General features: G+C 48.9%; 1 protein-coding gene across 1 annotated transcript in view; it reads left to right on the top strand.

The window, feature by feature from the left end:
* Window positions 1–16,219, top strand: part of SEMA4A (semaphorin 4A) — a 75,116-nt gene that overhangs the window by 46,208 nt on the left and 12,689 nt on the right. Inside the window, exons 2-9 of the mRNA XM_082275178.1 lie at window positions 3,122–3,270; window positions 5,329–5,489; window positions 5,714–5,773; window positions 5,864–5,962; window positions 7,404–7,509; window positions 9,913–10,029; window positions 12,577–12,707; window positions 14,400–14,572. Of these exons, the coding sequence (XP_082131304.1) occupies window positions 3,168–3,270; window positions 5,329–5,489; window positions 5,714–5,773; window positions 5,864–5,962; window positions 7,404–7,509; window positions 9,913–10,029; window positions 12,577–12,707; window positions 14,400–14,572 (950 nt within the window). The 5' untranslated portion in view covers window positions 3,122–3,167. The remainder of the gene's footprint in view (window positions 1–3,121; window positions 3,271–5,328; window positions 5,490–5,713; window positions 5,774–5,863; window positions 5,963–7,403; window positions 7,510–9,912; window positions 10,030–12,576; window positions 12,708–14,399; window positions 14,573–16,219) is intronic.

The following is a 16,219-nucleotide window of genomic DNA, read 5'->3' as shown; positions in this document are numbered from 1 at the left end:
ACAGAGTGTAGTTGGCTAGTTGCCCACCACAGAGTGTAGTTGCCCACCACAGAGTGTAGGTGCCCACCACCATAGAGCTTAATTGTCCACCATAAAGAGTAGCTGCCCACCACAGAACGTAGTTTCCCACCACAGAACGTAGTTTCCCACCACAGAACGTAGTTTCCCACCCCAGAGTGTAGGTGCCCACCACCATAGAGCTTAGTTGTCCACCATAAAGAGTAGCTGCCCACCATAGAACGTAGTTGCCCATCTTGGTGTATTCCCCTCCTTCTTCATCAACGCCATGGTTGGTTTGCAGAGATGTACTACAAGAAATATGGGAACTTTGGCCTTTTGATTATTATTATTATTATTATACAGGATTTATATGGCGCCAACAGTTTGCGCAGCGTTTTACAATGTGGGGTAAGATCCAACGTGTGATTGTTGCTTTCTAGTTTCGTTTCCATGTTTTGATATTATTATTGTCATTTTGGTATATTATAAGGGAACTTCTGCGCCGTCACCGGAAAATATCGGTTCCTGCATTGATGGTCTATGGAGAACATGCAGGCTGACAAGGGGGAACCGGTTTAAGGAAGCGGATGGCTCTTGTAAATAGAATTACGACACGGCGGGTGGCAGACGGATTGTCTGTGCCAAACTGAACATTATGAAAGTTACAAAGTATCAGATAAGAGAAGATGTTTACTTCCTCCTAGAAGCAGACATTTCATCACTGAACGAACTTCTCGATCATTCTCACCTTCACCTTCTCTGCAGAATCTTCGCATTTCCCCCAAATTAATATTTTCCTTGCCTAGGTTAAAGTGACGTAGTGACGGGCAGCCTGCAGCCCCCTGGGCTATCCACAGCACCTGTCCCTGAAGGCCATAGAGTACAGCTTCATGCACGCAGGCACCTTGGGGCCCCTTGACGTAAAATTCGGGTGTGGCCACTGGTGCTGCGTACAGCCACCTGCAGATACCAATGGCTCTGACTCTGTGCAGGCTAGTCCCGTTCCTCCACCCCAAACTCGCTCATCCATGACTTTATGGACCTTGCTTTGTGCACTGGTGGGGGGGGGAATTATGGTGTGGGGTTGTTTTTCAGGGGTTGGGCCCCTTAGTTCCAGTGAAGGGAACTCTTAAAGCGTCAGCATACCAATACTTTTTGGACAGTTTCATGCTCCCAACTTTGTGGGAGGAGTTTGGGGATGGCCCCTTCCTGTTCCAACATGAGTAGGCACTAGTGCACAAAGCAAGGTCCATAAAGAGTTTGGGGTGGAACAACTTGACTGGCTTGCACAGAGTCCTGACCTCAACCCGATTTAACAGTTTTTGAATGAATTAGAGCGTAGATTGCGAGCCAGGCCTTCTCGTCCAACATCCGTGCCTGACACTCCTAAACCTTATGGACGGCCATCCCAGAAGAGTTGAAGCTGTTATAGCTGCATAGGGTGGGCCAACTCATTATTGAACCCTACAGACTAAGACTGGGATGCCATTAAAGTTCATGCGTGTGTAAAGGCAGGCGTCCCAATACTTTTGGTAATATAGTGTAAAGATAAATATTAGATCTTCTTCGGTCATTTCCCATAATCCTTTGCTAAAGGTCGTGTCTGGTGCAATCTGGGGTTGGGGAGGGCAGGGCTGCGGTTCGCTCTTCTCTTTTTCTCACAGTTTACATAACTTGTGACATTGAAAGTGATGAAAGGGGAAAGGTTGCTACATTTGGGGCTTCAAGGACACCTTCATATTCACAGCTTCCCTAAAAATTACCTTTCACTGATACCAATGATGGGGCACTATTCCTCCCACTGACACCAATGATGGGGCACTATTCCTCCCACTGACACCAATGATGGGGCACTATTCCTCCCACTGACACCAATGAGGGGCACTATTCCTCCCACTGACACCAATGATGGGACACTATTCCTCCCACTGACACCAATGATGGGACACTATTCCTCCCACTGACACCAATGATGGGGCACTATTCCTCCCACTGACACCAAAGATGGGGCCCTATTCCTCCCACTGACACCAATGATGGGCCCTATTCCTCCCACTGACACCAATGATGGGGCACTATTCCTCCCACTGACACCAATGATGGGGCACTATTCCTCCCACTGACACCAATGATGGGGCACTATTCCTCCCACTGACACTTATGATGGGACACTATTCCTCCCACTGACACCAATGATGGGGGACTATTCCTCCCTCTGACACCAATGATGGGGTACTTTTCCCCCCACTGACACCAATAATGGGACACTATTCCTCCCACTAATACCAATGATGGGGCACTATTCCTCCCACTGACACCAATGATGGGACACTATTCCTCCCTCTGACACCAATGATGGGGCACTATTCCTCCCACTGACACCAATGATGGGGCACTATTCCCCCCACTGACACCAATGATGGGGCACTATTCCTCCCACTGACACCAATGATGGGGCACTATTCCTCCCACTGACATCAATGATGGGGCATTATTTTTTCCCTCTGACGTCAGGACTTTTTCTACTTCCAATAGCCACAGTTCGGCCACCATAAAGTTTGAGGGGGCGGAGTTATAGAAGATGATGGAAATTCCCACACTTAAAGGATCATTCCATCATAGAAGTGCAAAATATTTTGTAACCTTTTACAACCAGAGAAACCAAACCGGAAAATAAAATAATGATTCAAAGTAATGAGCCAAAACCCCCGGGAGAGCAATTCCGGAACTTTCCCAGAAATCTGACAAAGCAAATATTTCTACAGGAAATCCCCCGAAACCGGAACCCCGAGCGATAAAATTTACTGAGATTTCCTTCCAATGCTGATTATAAATAGACAATAAATCTAATAATAGACCAAAAATAATAATAGATCTGCAGAACATTACCCCCCCCCCCCCCCCGACCAACAGATCCACATTGATATATTCTGCAGATTATCCCATCACTGACCTCTCCAGAGATCTGCAGAACATCGCTCCCTCCCCTCCCCCTCCTGACAGATCCATATAAATATTATTGTTATTATAAGTTTTTGCTCAGCACTTTACAAAATGTCTATTGATATATTTGTATACATTGTGTTTATTTGTATACATTGTGTTGTATTTGTTGTTGCAGTGTTGGAAGAGCTGCGTTTGGTGATCTGTGATTGGCCTCTCTCATCATGTCACCATGGGCGTCGTTCCCTCATTGGCTGACGCTGCTGTTGGTCACCTTTGTGCCCCAATCACCCGCCGAGCTCCTGCCGAGGATTGTATTTCCATACGGTGAGTTCATTTTCCGTCTGTATAGGAGCGTGCGAGATATTATTATTATTATTATTATTATTATTATCCTTCCTGGAGTGAGAGGATTATATTCTATTATGTGGTCAGATTAGCAGCTTTCATCTTTCAACTTCAAACCTTCAGAGAAATGTTTGTCACTCCGAAGATCTGCAATTATAATTCCCGAATAGTCTGCCAATAATGGCAAACCGGCCGAGCAGGTTCTGAAGTCTCGTATTTCATGTGATCAACCCGAACCTCCCATCACCGAGACATTCCACCAATACTCTCACCGCTTATACAGGAGTGACATCACCGCTCTCCAGATATAAGATATATTATACAGAGTGACATCACCACTCTCCAGATATAAGATATATTATACAGAGTGACATCACCCCTCTCCAGATATAAGATATATTATACAGAGTGACATCACCGCTCTCCAGATATAAGATATATTATACAGAGTGACATCACTGCCCTCCAGATATAAGATATATTATACAGAGTGACATCACCGCTCTCCAGATATAAGATATATTATACAGAGTGACATCACTGCCCTCCAGATATAAGATATATTATACAGAGTGACATCACCGCTCTCCAGATATAAGATATATTATACAGAGTGACATCACCGCTCTCCAGATATAAGATATATTATACAGGAGTGACATCACCGCTCTCCAGATATAAGATATATTATACAGAGTGACATCACCCCTCTCCAGATATAAGATATATTATACAGGAGTGACATCACCACTCTCTAGATATAAGATATATTATACAGAGTGACATCACCACTCTCCAGATATAAGATATATTATACAGAGTGACATCACCGCTCTCCAGATATGAGATATATTATACAGGAGTGACATCACCGCTCTCCAGATATAAGATATATTATACAGAGTGACATCACCGCACTCCAGATATAAGATATATTATACAGAGTGACATCACCACTCTCCAGATATAAGATATATTATACAGAGTGACATCACCACTCTCCAGATATAAGATATATTATACAGAGTGACATCACCACTCTCCAGATATAAGATATATTATACAGAGTGACATCACCGCTCTCCAGATATAAGATATATTATACAGAGTGACATCACCGCTCTCCAGATATAAGATATATTATACAGGAGTGACATCACCACTCTCCAGATATAAGATATATTATACAGAGTGACATCACCGCTCTCCAGATATAAGATATATTATACAGAGTGACATCACCACTCTCCAGATATAAGATATATTATACAGGAGTGACATCACCGCTCTCCAGATATAAGATATATTATACAGAGTGACATCACCGCTCTCCAGATATGAGATATATTATACAGGAGTGACATCACCGCTCTCCAGATATGAGATATATTATACAGGAGTGACATCACCGCTCTCCAGATATAAGATATATTATACAGGAGTGACATCACCGCTCTCCAGATATAAGATATATTATACAGGAGTGACATCACCGCCCTCCAGATATAAGATATATTATACAGAGTGACATCACCGCTCTCCAGATATAAGATATATTATACAGAGTGACATCACCGCTCTCCAGATATAAGATATATTATACAGAGTGACATCACATATAAGAAATATCAGGGGTGTAACTATAGGGGGTCACATTACGCAACCCTGTTCTCCAGTGGGCCTGTGTTGCCCCCTTGTACACCTGGATAGGAGGGGGGGGAAGGGGGGCATATAGAGCAACCAATCCCCTTTTTTTGGGGGGGGGATTTAAGCTGGGGGGGACGGGACAATGAGTTGTGTCAGAAGGGGGGATTTCAGCAGGGGGAGATTCGGACTGGGAGGTAGGGGTAAATAATGCTTAGGGGGGAAGCATGCAGATTAGTGCTCAATTATTTTTGTTGAGGGGGGATTTTTGTTGACACATAATCAAACATCTTGAGGGGGGTGGCAGTTTGGCGTGTTTGCCGTGGGCTCCAGATGACTTTGTCCCAGCACCAGGTGTGACATCACTGTGATAGTTTCCGATGTCTTCTCCAGGTGATCCGGCCAGATCGGTGAGTTCCTTCAGCCGGCCCGGCGTCCAGAATTTTGATCGGCTCCTTCTGGTTGAGAACAAGGAGACGGTCTATGTTGGTGCCAGAGGACACATCTTGAAGCTGAGTAGTCGGGACTCCGGGAATCTCCAGTTCCTCCAAGAGGTAAGCTTCACCCGTCCTCCCTGCCGGCCCCCAAATCTGGTATAATCCCCTGGAAACCCATTTGCCACAGATGACGCTGAGCCTCCATAATTGAATCCAATGAATGAAAAGGATGGGGCCGGTTAGGCTGGGGAGGAAAGGGGGCGAGTTGATGCTGGACATCCTCCAGCCAAGAAATGGGCTCGATCCAAGTTCCCCATTGACTGTTTTCCTTTTCTTTACAGGTTCCCTGGCTGTCTAGTACAGAGCAAATTACAAACTGCCGGAGCAAGGCCCGAAAAGAGGTAACCTGCACCTCCTTGTCACCACTCAATGTGGTCACCACCATACATGCCTCAATTACTCATTGTGTTCCCCTTTTACCTCTCCCGCAGGCCGAATGTCATAACTTCATCCGCGTTCTGCAGCCCATCAACGACACGCACCTCTACGTCTGCGGGACCAATGCCTTCAGCCCCTCCTGCACCTACGTGGTGAGTGGATCCCAATTATCAGTTCATGAATGCCTTGTATTGTTAAGGCCTGGGCTTCAGAGTTGCCTGGTGGCCATGCCTGGCTTGGGCTTCAGAGTTGCCTGGTGGCCATGCCTGGCTTGGGCTTCAGAGTTGCCTGGTGGCCATGCCTGGCTTGGGCTTCAGAGTTGCCTGGTGGCCATGCCTGGCTTGGGCTTCAGAGTTGCCTGGTGGCCAGGCCTGGTTCGGACTTCAGAGTTGCCTGGTGGCCAGGCCTGGCTTGGGCTTCAGAGTTGCCTGGTGGCCAGGCCTGGCTTGGGCTTCAGAGTTGCCTGGTGGCCAGGCCTGGCTTGGGCTTCAGAGTTGCCTGGTGGCCAGGCCTGGCCCGGGCTTCAGAGTTGCCTGGTGGCCAGGCCTGGCCCGGGCTTCAGAGTTGCCTGGTGGCCAGGCCTGGCCCGGGCTTCAGAGTTGCCTGGTGGCCAGGCCTGGCTTGGACTTCAGAGTTGCCTGGTGGCCAGGCCTGGCTTGGACTTCAGAGTTGCCTGGTGGCCAGGCCTGGCTTGGACTTCAGAGTTGCCTGGTGGCCAGGCCTGGCTTGGGCTTCAGAGTTGCCTGGTGGCCAGGCCTGGCTTGGGCTTCAGAGTTGCCTGGTGGCCAGGCCTGGCTTGGGCTTCAGAGTTGCCTGGTGGCCATGCCTGACTTGGGCTTCAGAGTTGCCTGGTGGCCAGGCCTGGCTTGGGCTTCAGAGTTGCCTGGTGGCCAGGCCTGGCTTGGGCTTCAGAGTTGCCTGGTGGCCAGGCCTGGCTTGGGCTTCAGAGTTGCCTGGTGGCCAGGCCTGGCCTGGGCTCCCCTGCAGTATACCAGTCCTGGGTTGAGAAATCTCATGATGGGGATCAGAGATGAAGCCTGGGTGGGTGTGTGGTGGGGTGTCTGTCGATTGGTGGGTGTGTGGTGGGGTGTCTGTCGATTGGTGGGTGTGTGGTGGGGTGTCTGTCCATGGGTGGGTGTGTGGTGGGGTGTCTGTCCATGGGTGGGTGTGTGGTGGGGTGTCTGTCCATGGGTGGGTGTGTGGTGGGGTGTCTGTCCATGGGTGGGTATGTGGTGGGGTGTCTGTCCATGGGTGGGTATGTGGTGGGGTGTCTGTCCATGGGTGGGTGTGTGGTGGGGTGTCTGTCCATGGGTGGGTGTGTGGTGGGGTGTCTGTCCATTGGTGGGTGTGTGGTGGGGTGTCTGTCCATTGGTGGGTATGTGGTGGGGTGTCTGTCCATGGGTGGGTGTGTGGTGGGGTGTCTGTCCATTGGTGGGTGTGTGGTGGGGTGTCTGTCCATTGGTGGGTGTGTGGTGGGGTGTCTGTCCATGGGTGGGTGTGTGGTGGGGTGTCTGTCCATGGGTGGGTGTGTGGTGGGGTGTCTGTCCATAACTAAAGAATAAAAATTGTCTGTGGTTTTGAATTTTGTGTTAGAAGTTGGACACCTTCTCTTTGTGGACCAACCATAACAACGAGACCCTGGATGGACGAGGACAGTCGCCCTTCGATCCTCAGCATACACATACCGAGATCCTAGTGGGTGAGTACAACACAAAAGGTTTACCTCTTAATGTGAAGTTCAGTAATGTGTGGCTTCGGTAGCGCGGGTCTGTATGCTCAGTGACTGTTAGAGAGCAGCCGTGCAATACAAACATAACCCTGCTCTTCACCCCCCCCCCCCCCCCATAACCCAAACCTGAGGCCACCAATGATCACAATATAAAACTGCAGGTGTCTGCTGAAGATGAGGTCACATTGTTCCAGGGCTGGGCAAAAGGGGCAGCTGCCCCTGGGTGCAATGTGTATTATAGGGATTGGGGGCGCTGCAAGTTTTTCCTACTGTAAGCTTGACAGGAGTAGTGACAGCCACATCACTACTTTTATCAGCCCAGCGCTGGAAGTGGCAGATGGAGAAGGATAGAGCCGGGAGGAGGAGCAGGCTGTGCTCTCTTGCTCCCTCCTCCTCATAGGCTCGCACATAATGAAGGGGGGGGGGGGCGCAGCAAATTCCTTCTACTGTAAGCTTGACAGGAGTAGTGACAGCCGCATCACTAATTCTATCAGCGCAGCGTGTGGCAGATAAAGGAGGATAGAGCCGGGAGGAGGAGCAGGCTGTGCTCTCTTGCTCCCTCCTCCTCATAGGCTCACACATAATGAATGGGGGGGGGGGCGCTGCAAGTTCCTTCTACTGTAAGCCTGACAGGAGTAGTGACAGCAGCATCACTACTTCTATCAGCCTAACGCTGGAAGCGACAGATAGAGGAGGATAGAGCGGGGACTAGGAGTGGCTGTGCTCTCTCTCCCCCTTCTCATAGGCTCACACATAAATGAAGGGGGGATGGGGGCACGGCCAATCCCTTCCATTAAGCCTGACAGGAGAAGTGATGGTGGCATCACAACTTTTATCAGCCCAGTGCTGGATGCGGTAGATTGAGGAGGATATTAGCCAGGAGGAGGAAACGGGCTGTGCTCTCTCCCCCCTCCTCTCCATAGGCTTGCATATAATAAATACTTTGGTTATTCTTCATTTATGCCAAAAGACTTAGTCCAGATTGGATCACTAAAAGCCGATTTTCCCCGGAGGAGACTGCCATCAGGAAGGTAAGAGAGCAGCCGGATCCCCGATTTTAGAGAAGGCGGCCCGCTTTTTGAGCGTGTGATGAGCTGCTGCGGCAAGAGGCATGTGGAGCTGAGGCAAGAGGCATGTGGAGCTGACAGCGAATCAGCCTGGGTTGCAGTGTCTTATAGTTCTCTGGTGGACAGGCAGGGATGAGGTCATGGATGGTTGGGTGGTTGAGCTTGAGTTGTGTCTATAAAAGCAAAAATCACTCTATATATATATATATATATATATATATATATATATATATATATATATATATATATATATATATATATATATATATATATAATATATATATATATGTGTAGGAAGCGTGTAGAATACGTTACTAAATATACTTACAGTGTCTCCTCCATAACTTTCCCATTTCTCCTCTTTTTTTCTTCCTCTTCTTTTCTCTCTCCTCTCTTTTCTCTTCTGTCTTCTCCTCCCCTCCCCTCTCCTCTTTCTTTTCTCTCTCTCCCCCCCCCCTTCCTCCCCCCTCTTTCTTTCTCTCTCCCCTCTTTCTCTCCTCTCTTCCTCTCCTCTCCCCTCTCCTCGCCCCTCTCTTCTCTTTTCTCTGTTCTCCTCTCCTCCCCTCCCCTCTCCTCTTTCTTTTCTCTCTCTCTCTCTCTCTCTCTCTCTCCTCCCCTCTCTCCCTCCCCCTCTTACTTTCTCTCGCTCTCTCTCCTCTTTCTTTGCTCTCCCCTCTTTCTCTCCTCTCTTTCTTTCTTTTCTCTCTCGCTCTCCCCCCCCTCTCTCCCCCCCTCTCTTACTTTCTCTCACTCTCTCTCCTCTTTGTTTGCTCTCCCCTCTTTCTCTCCTCTCCCCTCTTTCTCCCACCTCTTTCTCTTCTCTCTTTCTTTCTCTCCTCTCCCCCCCATCTCCTCTTTCTTTTCTCTCTCTCCCCCCCCCCTCTCTCCCTCCCCCTCTTACTTTCTCTCGCACTTTCTCCTCTTTCTTTCCTCTCCCCTCTTTCTCTCCTCTCCCCTCCTCCCCTCCCTTCTCCTCTCCTCTCCTCCCCTCCCCTCTCCTCTTCCTGTCCACTCCCCTTTATCTCCTCTCCACTTACTCTTCCCGCTCCTCTTATCTCCTACTATTCCCCTCTTTCTCCTCTGCCTGCCCGCTCCCCTTTCTCTCCTGTCCACTTACTCTTACTGTTCCTCTCCTCCTTTCACTCCTCTCCATTTTCTCTCCATTTTCTCTCCTGTTCCTGTTATACCCTCTTCCTGTCCTCTCTTGCCCCCCCCCCCTCTTTCTCTCTCCTCTTTCTCTCCTGTTCCTCTTATCTCCTCTTCCTGTACTCTTCTCTTCTCTTCCTCTTCTCCTCCTCCACTGTAGATGGTGAGCTGTACACGGGCACGATGAATAATTTCAGAGGGAATGAACCCATCATCTACCGGACGCTCGGTAGTCGAAATTCGCTAAAGATGGACACCTCTCTGGGATGGCTGCACTGTAAGTTTCCTCTTCTGTATGAGAACCCCCAAAATCCGCATTTCTCAACTTTTGTTTTTAACATGCTGGAACCCTAAAAAAAAAAAAAAAAAACGCTCATTGAAAATGATTGCGTTGTCTCACATTGGTTGTAAGGAGAGAAATGCCTTCACTTCTATTGATGGTGGGTAAAGAAGGTTGATGGTTGGTAGTGAAAGGCCCCCTTATATTGATGGTTGGTAGAGAAGAGCCCCCCTTATATTGATGGTTGGTAGAGAAGAGCCCCCTTATATTGATGGTCGGTAGAGAAGGGCCCCCTTATGTTGATGGTTGGTAGTGAAAGCCCCCCTTATGTTGATGGTCGGTAGAGAAGGGCACCCTTATATTGATGGTTGGTAGAGAAGAGCCCCCTTATATTGATGGTTGGTAGAGAAAGGCCCCCTAATATTGATGGTCGGTAGAGAAGAGCACCCTTATATTGATGGTTGGTAGAGAAGGTTGATGGTTGGTAGTGAAAGGCCCCCTTATATTGATGGTTGGTAGAGAAGAGCCCCCTTATATTGATGGTTGGTAGAGAAGAGCTCCCTTATATTGATGGTTGGTAGAGAAGAGCACCCTTTATGTTGATGGTCGGTAGAGAAAGGCCCCCTTATATTGATGGTTGGTAGAGAAAGGCCCCCTAATATTGATGGTTGGTAGAGAAGAGCCCCCTTATATTGATGGTTGGTAGAGAAGAGCCCCCCTTATATTGATGGTTGGTAGAGAAGAGCCCCCTTATATTGATGGTCGGTAGAGAAGGGCCCCCTTATGTTAATGGTTGGTAGTGAAAGCCCCCCTTATGTTGATGGTCGGTAGAGAAGAGCACCCTTTATATTGATGGTCGGTAGAGAAGAGCCCCCTTATATTGATGGTTGGTAGAGAAAGGCCCCCTTATATTGATGGTCGGTAGAGAAGAGCACCCTTATATTGATGGTTGGTAGAGAAAGGCCCCCTAATATTGATGGTTGGTAGAGAAGAGCCCCCTTATATTGATGGTTGGTAGAGAAGAGCCCCCTTGTATTGATGGTTGGTAGAGAAAGGCCCCCTAATATTGATGGTTGGTAGTGAAAGGCCCCCTTATATTGATGGTTGGTAGAGAAGAGCCCCCTTATATTGATGGTTGGTAGAGAAGAGCCCCCTTATATTGATGGTTGGTAGAGAAGAGCTCCCTTATATTGATGGTTGGTAGAGAAGAGCTCCCTTATATTGATGGTTGGTAGAGAAGAGCACCCTTTATGTTGATGGTTGGTAGAGAAAGGCCCCCTAATATTGATGGTTGGTAGTGAAAGGCCCCCTTATATTGATGGTTGGTAGAGAAGAGCCCCCTTATATTGATGGTTGGTAGAGAAGAGCCCCCTTATATTGATGGTTGGTAGAGAAGAGCACCCTTTATATTGATGGTTGGTAGAGAAGAGCTCCCTTATATTGATGGTTGGTAGAGAAGAGCACCCTTTATATTGATGGTTGGTAGAGAAAGGCCCCCTTATATTGATGGTCGGTAGAGAAGGTTGATGGTTGGTAGTGAAAGGCCCCCTTATATTGATGGTTGGTAGAGAAGAGCCCCCTTATATTGATGGTTGGTAGAGAAGAGCTCCCTTATATTGATGGTTGGTAGAGAAGAGCACCCTTTATGTTGATGGTCGGTAGAGAAGAGCCCCCTTATATTGATGGTCGGTAGAGAAGGGCCCCCTTATGTTAATGGTTGGTAGTGAAAGCCCCCCTTATGTTGATGGTCGGTAGAGAAGAGAGCACCCTTTATATTGATGGTCGGTAGAGAAGAGCCCCTTATATTGATGGTTGGTAGAGAAAGGCCCCCTTATATTGATGGTCGGTAGAGAAGAGCACCCTTATATTGATGGTTGGTAGAGAAAGGCCCCCTAATATTGATGGTTGGTAGAGAAGAGCCCCCTTATATTGATGGTTGGTAGAGAAGAGCACCCTTTATGTTGATGGTCGGTAGAGAAAGGCCCCCTTATATTGATGGTTGGTAGAGAAAGGCCCCCTTATATTGATGGTTGGTAGAGAAGAGCCCCCTTATATTGATGGTTGGTAGAGAAGAGCTCCCTTATATTGATGGTTGGTAGAGAAGAGCACCCTTTATGTTGATGGTCGGTAGAGAAAGGCCCCCTTATATTGATGGTTGGTAGAGAAAGGCCCCCTTATATTGATGGTTGGTAGAGAAGAGCCCCCTTATATTGATGGTTGGTAGAGAAGAGCACCCTTATATTGATGGTTGGTAGAGAAGAGCACCCTTATATTGATGGTTGGTAGAGAAGAGCACCCTTATATCGATGGTTGGTAAAGAAGGTTGATGGTTGGTAGTGAAAGGCCCCCTTATATTGATGGTTGGTAGAGAAGAGCCCCCTTATATTGATGGTTGGTAGAGAAGAGCCCCCTTATATTGATGGTTGGTAGAGAAGAGCACCCTTATGTTGATGGTTGGTAGTGAAAGGCCCCCTTTATATTGATGGTCGGTAGAGAAGAGCTCCCTTTATGTCGGCGTTCCTGACATGCGTTCTCTTCCCACAGCTGACACCTCATTCGCTGGATCCTTTTACATCCCCTCTGATGGGAAAGTCTACTTCTTTTTCGATGAAACGGGCAAAGAGTTTGACTTCTTCGACAAGCTGATGGTTCCCCGCGTGGCCCGAGTCTGCAAGGTGAGGAGGCGCCACCACTGAACCAGAAGATAGAAATCGCATTACCATCTGGTCTGATTGGAAGTTTACCAAAAACATTTTTTACCCACCATAGGTTAATGGGGACCTATGGTGGAAAAACCTCCCTCCACCTCTTCCCACCTCCATCACAACCCCCCCCCCCCCCAAACCATGTTAAATACAGATTGGATTAAAGCCGGTAAACCACATGGCTGAGATCCAGCAAGTTCCCAGCTTATGGTGATAGGGGGCGCTGAACGTCTGCCATGGCACTAATTTAATCTAAATCCTAGAAAACCAACCTCCAGCTCTGGATGGACTCGATGAGGAGGGCAGGGGACCAGGTGTGCAGGAGGAAGGCAGGAGAGCAGATATGGAGGAGTTCAGGAGAGTGGATCTGAGGAGGTGGAGGGCAGGGGAGAGGATCTGGAGGAGAAGGAGGGCAGGGGAGAGGATCTGGAGGAGAAGGAGGGCAGGGGAGAGGATCTGGAGGATAGGGGAGCAGTTCTAGAGGAGGAGGAGGGCAGGGGAGCGGATCTGGAGGAGGGCAGGGGAGCGGATCTGGAGGAGGGCAGGGGAGCGGATCTGGAGGAGGGCAGGGGAGAGGATCTGGAGGAGGGCAGGGGAGCGGATATGGAGGAGGAGGGCAAGAGAGTGGATCTGGAGGAGGAGGAAGGCAGGGGAGCAGATCTGGAGGAGGGCGGATCTGGAGGAGGAGGAAGGCAGGGGAGCAGATCTGGAGGAGGAAGGCAGAATAGTGGATCTGCAGGAAGGCAGGAGAGCGAATCTGGAGGAGGAGGGCAGGGGAGCGGATCTGGGGGAGGGCAGGAGAGCAGAACTGGAGGAGGAGGAGGAAGGCAGGGGAGTGAATTGGGAGGAGGAGGAGAAAGGCAGGAGAATGGATCTGCAGGAGGGCAAGAGAGCGAATATGGAGAAGGGCAGGAGTGCGGATCTGAAGCAGGAAGGAATGGAGGAGGAATGCAGGAAAGCAGATCTGGAGGAGGGCAGGGGAGGGGACATGGAGGAAGAAGGCAGGAGAGCGGATCTGGAAGAGGAGGAGGGCAGAAGAGTGGATCTGGGGGAGGAGGAAGGCAGGTGAGCGGATGTGGAGGAGGAAGAAGGTGAGCGGATGTGGAGGAGGAAGGCAGGTGAGCGGATGTGGAGGAGGAAGGCAGGTGAGCGGATGTGGAGGAGGAGGGCAGGTGAGCGGATGTGGAGGAGGAGGGCAGGTGAGCGGATGTGGAGGAGGAGGGCAGGTGAGTGGATGTGGAGGGCAGGTGAGTGGATGTGGAGGAGGAGGGCAGGTGAGTGGATGTGGAGGAGAAGGGCAGGTGAGTGGATGTGGAGGAGGAGGGCAGGAGAGCAGATATGGAGGAGGGCAGGAAAGCGGATATGGAGATGGAAGGCAAGAAAGTGGATGTAAAGGGGGAAGGAAGAAGAGGAGGAAGAAGGCAGGAGTGCGGATCTGGAAGAGGAGTAGGGTAGGAGAGCGGATATGGAGGAGTAGGGCAGGAGAGCGGATATGGAGGAGTAGGGCAGGAGAGCGGATATGGAGGAAGAAGGCAGGAGAGTGGATATGGAGGAGTAGGGCAGGAGAGCGGATATGGAGGAGTAGGGCAGGAGAGCGGATATGGAGCAGGAGGGTTTGTGTAGTATTGTGTTTAACCAATTATTATCTCTGCTCTCCCCCAGAATGACATCGGAGGAGATAAAGTCCTACAGAAGAAATGGACCACCTTCCTGAAAGCACAACTGGTCTGCTCCAACGCCAACAACTTCCCCTTCAACATCATGCATCACGTAGCGCTAGTGAACCCCGAGGACCCCGAACACAGCGTCTTCTATGGGGTCTTCAGCTCACAGTGGTGAGTACCAGAGACTGATATATATATATCATTCCTGTATATCTTATATCTGGAGAGTGGTGATGTCACTCTGTATAATATATCTTATATCTGGAGAGCGGTGATGTCACTCTGTATAATATATCTTATATCTGGAGAGCGGTGATGTCACTCTGTATAATATATCTTATATCTGGAGGGCGGTGATGTCACTCTGTATAATATATCTTATATCTGGAGAGCGGTGATGTCACTCTGTATAATATATCTTATATCTGGAATGAATTTTTATTTATAAATAGTGTGTAGAGCGCCCCCTGCTGCTCCAGGATGTTCTATCCTTGGTATTGATCCTGTGTATGGGATTTGTTGCGGTGAAGATATATAATTGTTCAGTAATGATGATCTATATTCCGTGTTTGGCTCGCTCTCCATACATTAGCCGATCGATGATTACACCGGCGGAGCGTGGGGGTGCGGCCGTTTGTTTCCATGCAGTTGATGTTCTGTCCAGGAATCCATCGGGATGAAGTCCATTATATTTGTACAGGAAGGATTTGTTCTCCGGTATTCAGGTCGATAATGATTTGTAAGGACGGGTAACATGAGGCGCCGTTAGTCAAGAACAAGACATCCAATATCAGTCAGCAGAGGGTTCATGGCGGGCCGTCCCAGGAGAGAGGGGGGGGGACAGTTTCCTGACTCTGGGAGAAGTATGCAGCCATCATGGATACTCCAAGAGCCTGTGAAGACATAAGGGGACAAAAAGCACAATAAAAAATGTGTTACAGATAAATAATAATAAATCTCTCTTTAGCTCGCTTATGTGATCCCTGAAATATCCTTTTTTTTCAAATCATACAATGTAATCTTTTGCAATCACACTTTATGTTAAATTGCCTTTCACTGGCTGAAAGCAGAAATCAGGCTTGCTATCGCAGTGTCTGTGGTTTAAATATATGGGCTGGACAGAAAGCGACTTGGGTGGCCAAAAACAAGCAAAGGGGGCAGAGCAGCGGCCAAAAACAAGCTGAGGGATGAAGCAGTAGCCATGTACAATCATCATGTGAAGGTGGAGCAGTGGCCAACAACAATAATGAGGGGAATGGTAGAGCAGTGGTCAAAAATAAGCAGGGGGTGAAGCAGTGGCCAAGAACAATCATTGGGGAAAATGTAGAGCAGTGGTCAAGAATAAGCAGGGGTGGAGCAGTGGCCAAGAACAATCATTGGGGGGATAGTAGAGCAGTGGTCAAAAAATAAGCAGGGGTGGAGCAGTGGTCAAGAATAAGCAAGGGTGGAGCAGTGCAAGAATAAGCAGGGGTGGCGCAGGGGCAAGAATAAGCAAGGGTGGAGCAATAACCAAAAACAATCATCTGGGTCATAGTAGAACAGTGGTCAAGAATAAGCAGGGGTGGCGCAGGGGCAAGAATAAGCAATGGTGGAGCTGTGGCCAAGAATAAGCCAGGGTGGAGCTGTGGCCAAGAATAAGCCAGGGTGGAGCTGTGGCCAAGAATAAGCAGGGGTGGAGCAGTGGCCAAGAATAAGCAGGGGTGGAGCAGTGACCACGAATAAGCAGGGGTGGAGCAGTGGCCACGAACAATCATGGGGGGATGGTAGAGCATTGGTTAAGAATAAGCAGGGGCCAGTGGCATGGAGTATGCAAGTTTT

This window comes from Pelophylax lessonae, assembly GCF_965119305.1.
Source record: "Pelophylax lessonae genome assembly, chromosome: 13".
NCBI lineage: Eukaryota > Metazoa > Chordata > Amphibia > Anura > Ranidae > Pelophylax > Pelophylax lessonae.
The sequence above is the reverse complement of the archived record's forward strand: the minus strand, read 5'-3'. Positions and strand labels throughout refer to the sequence as shown.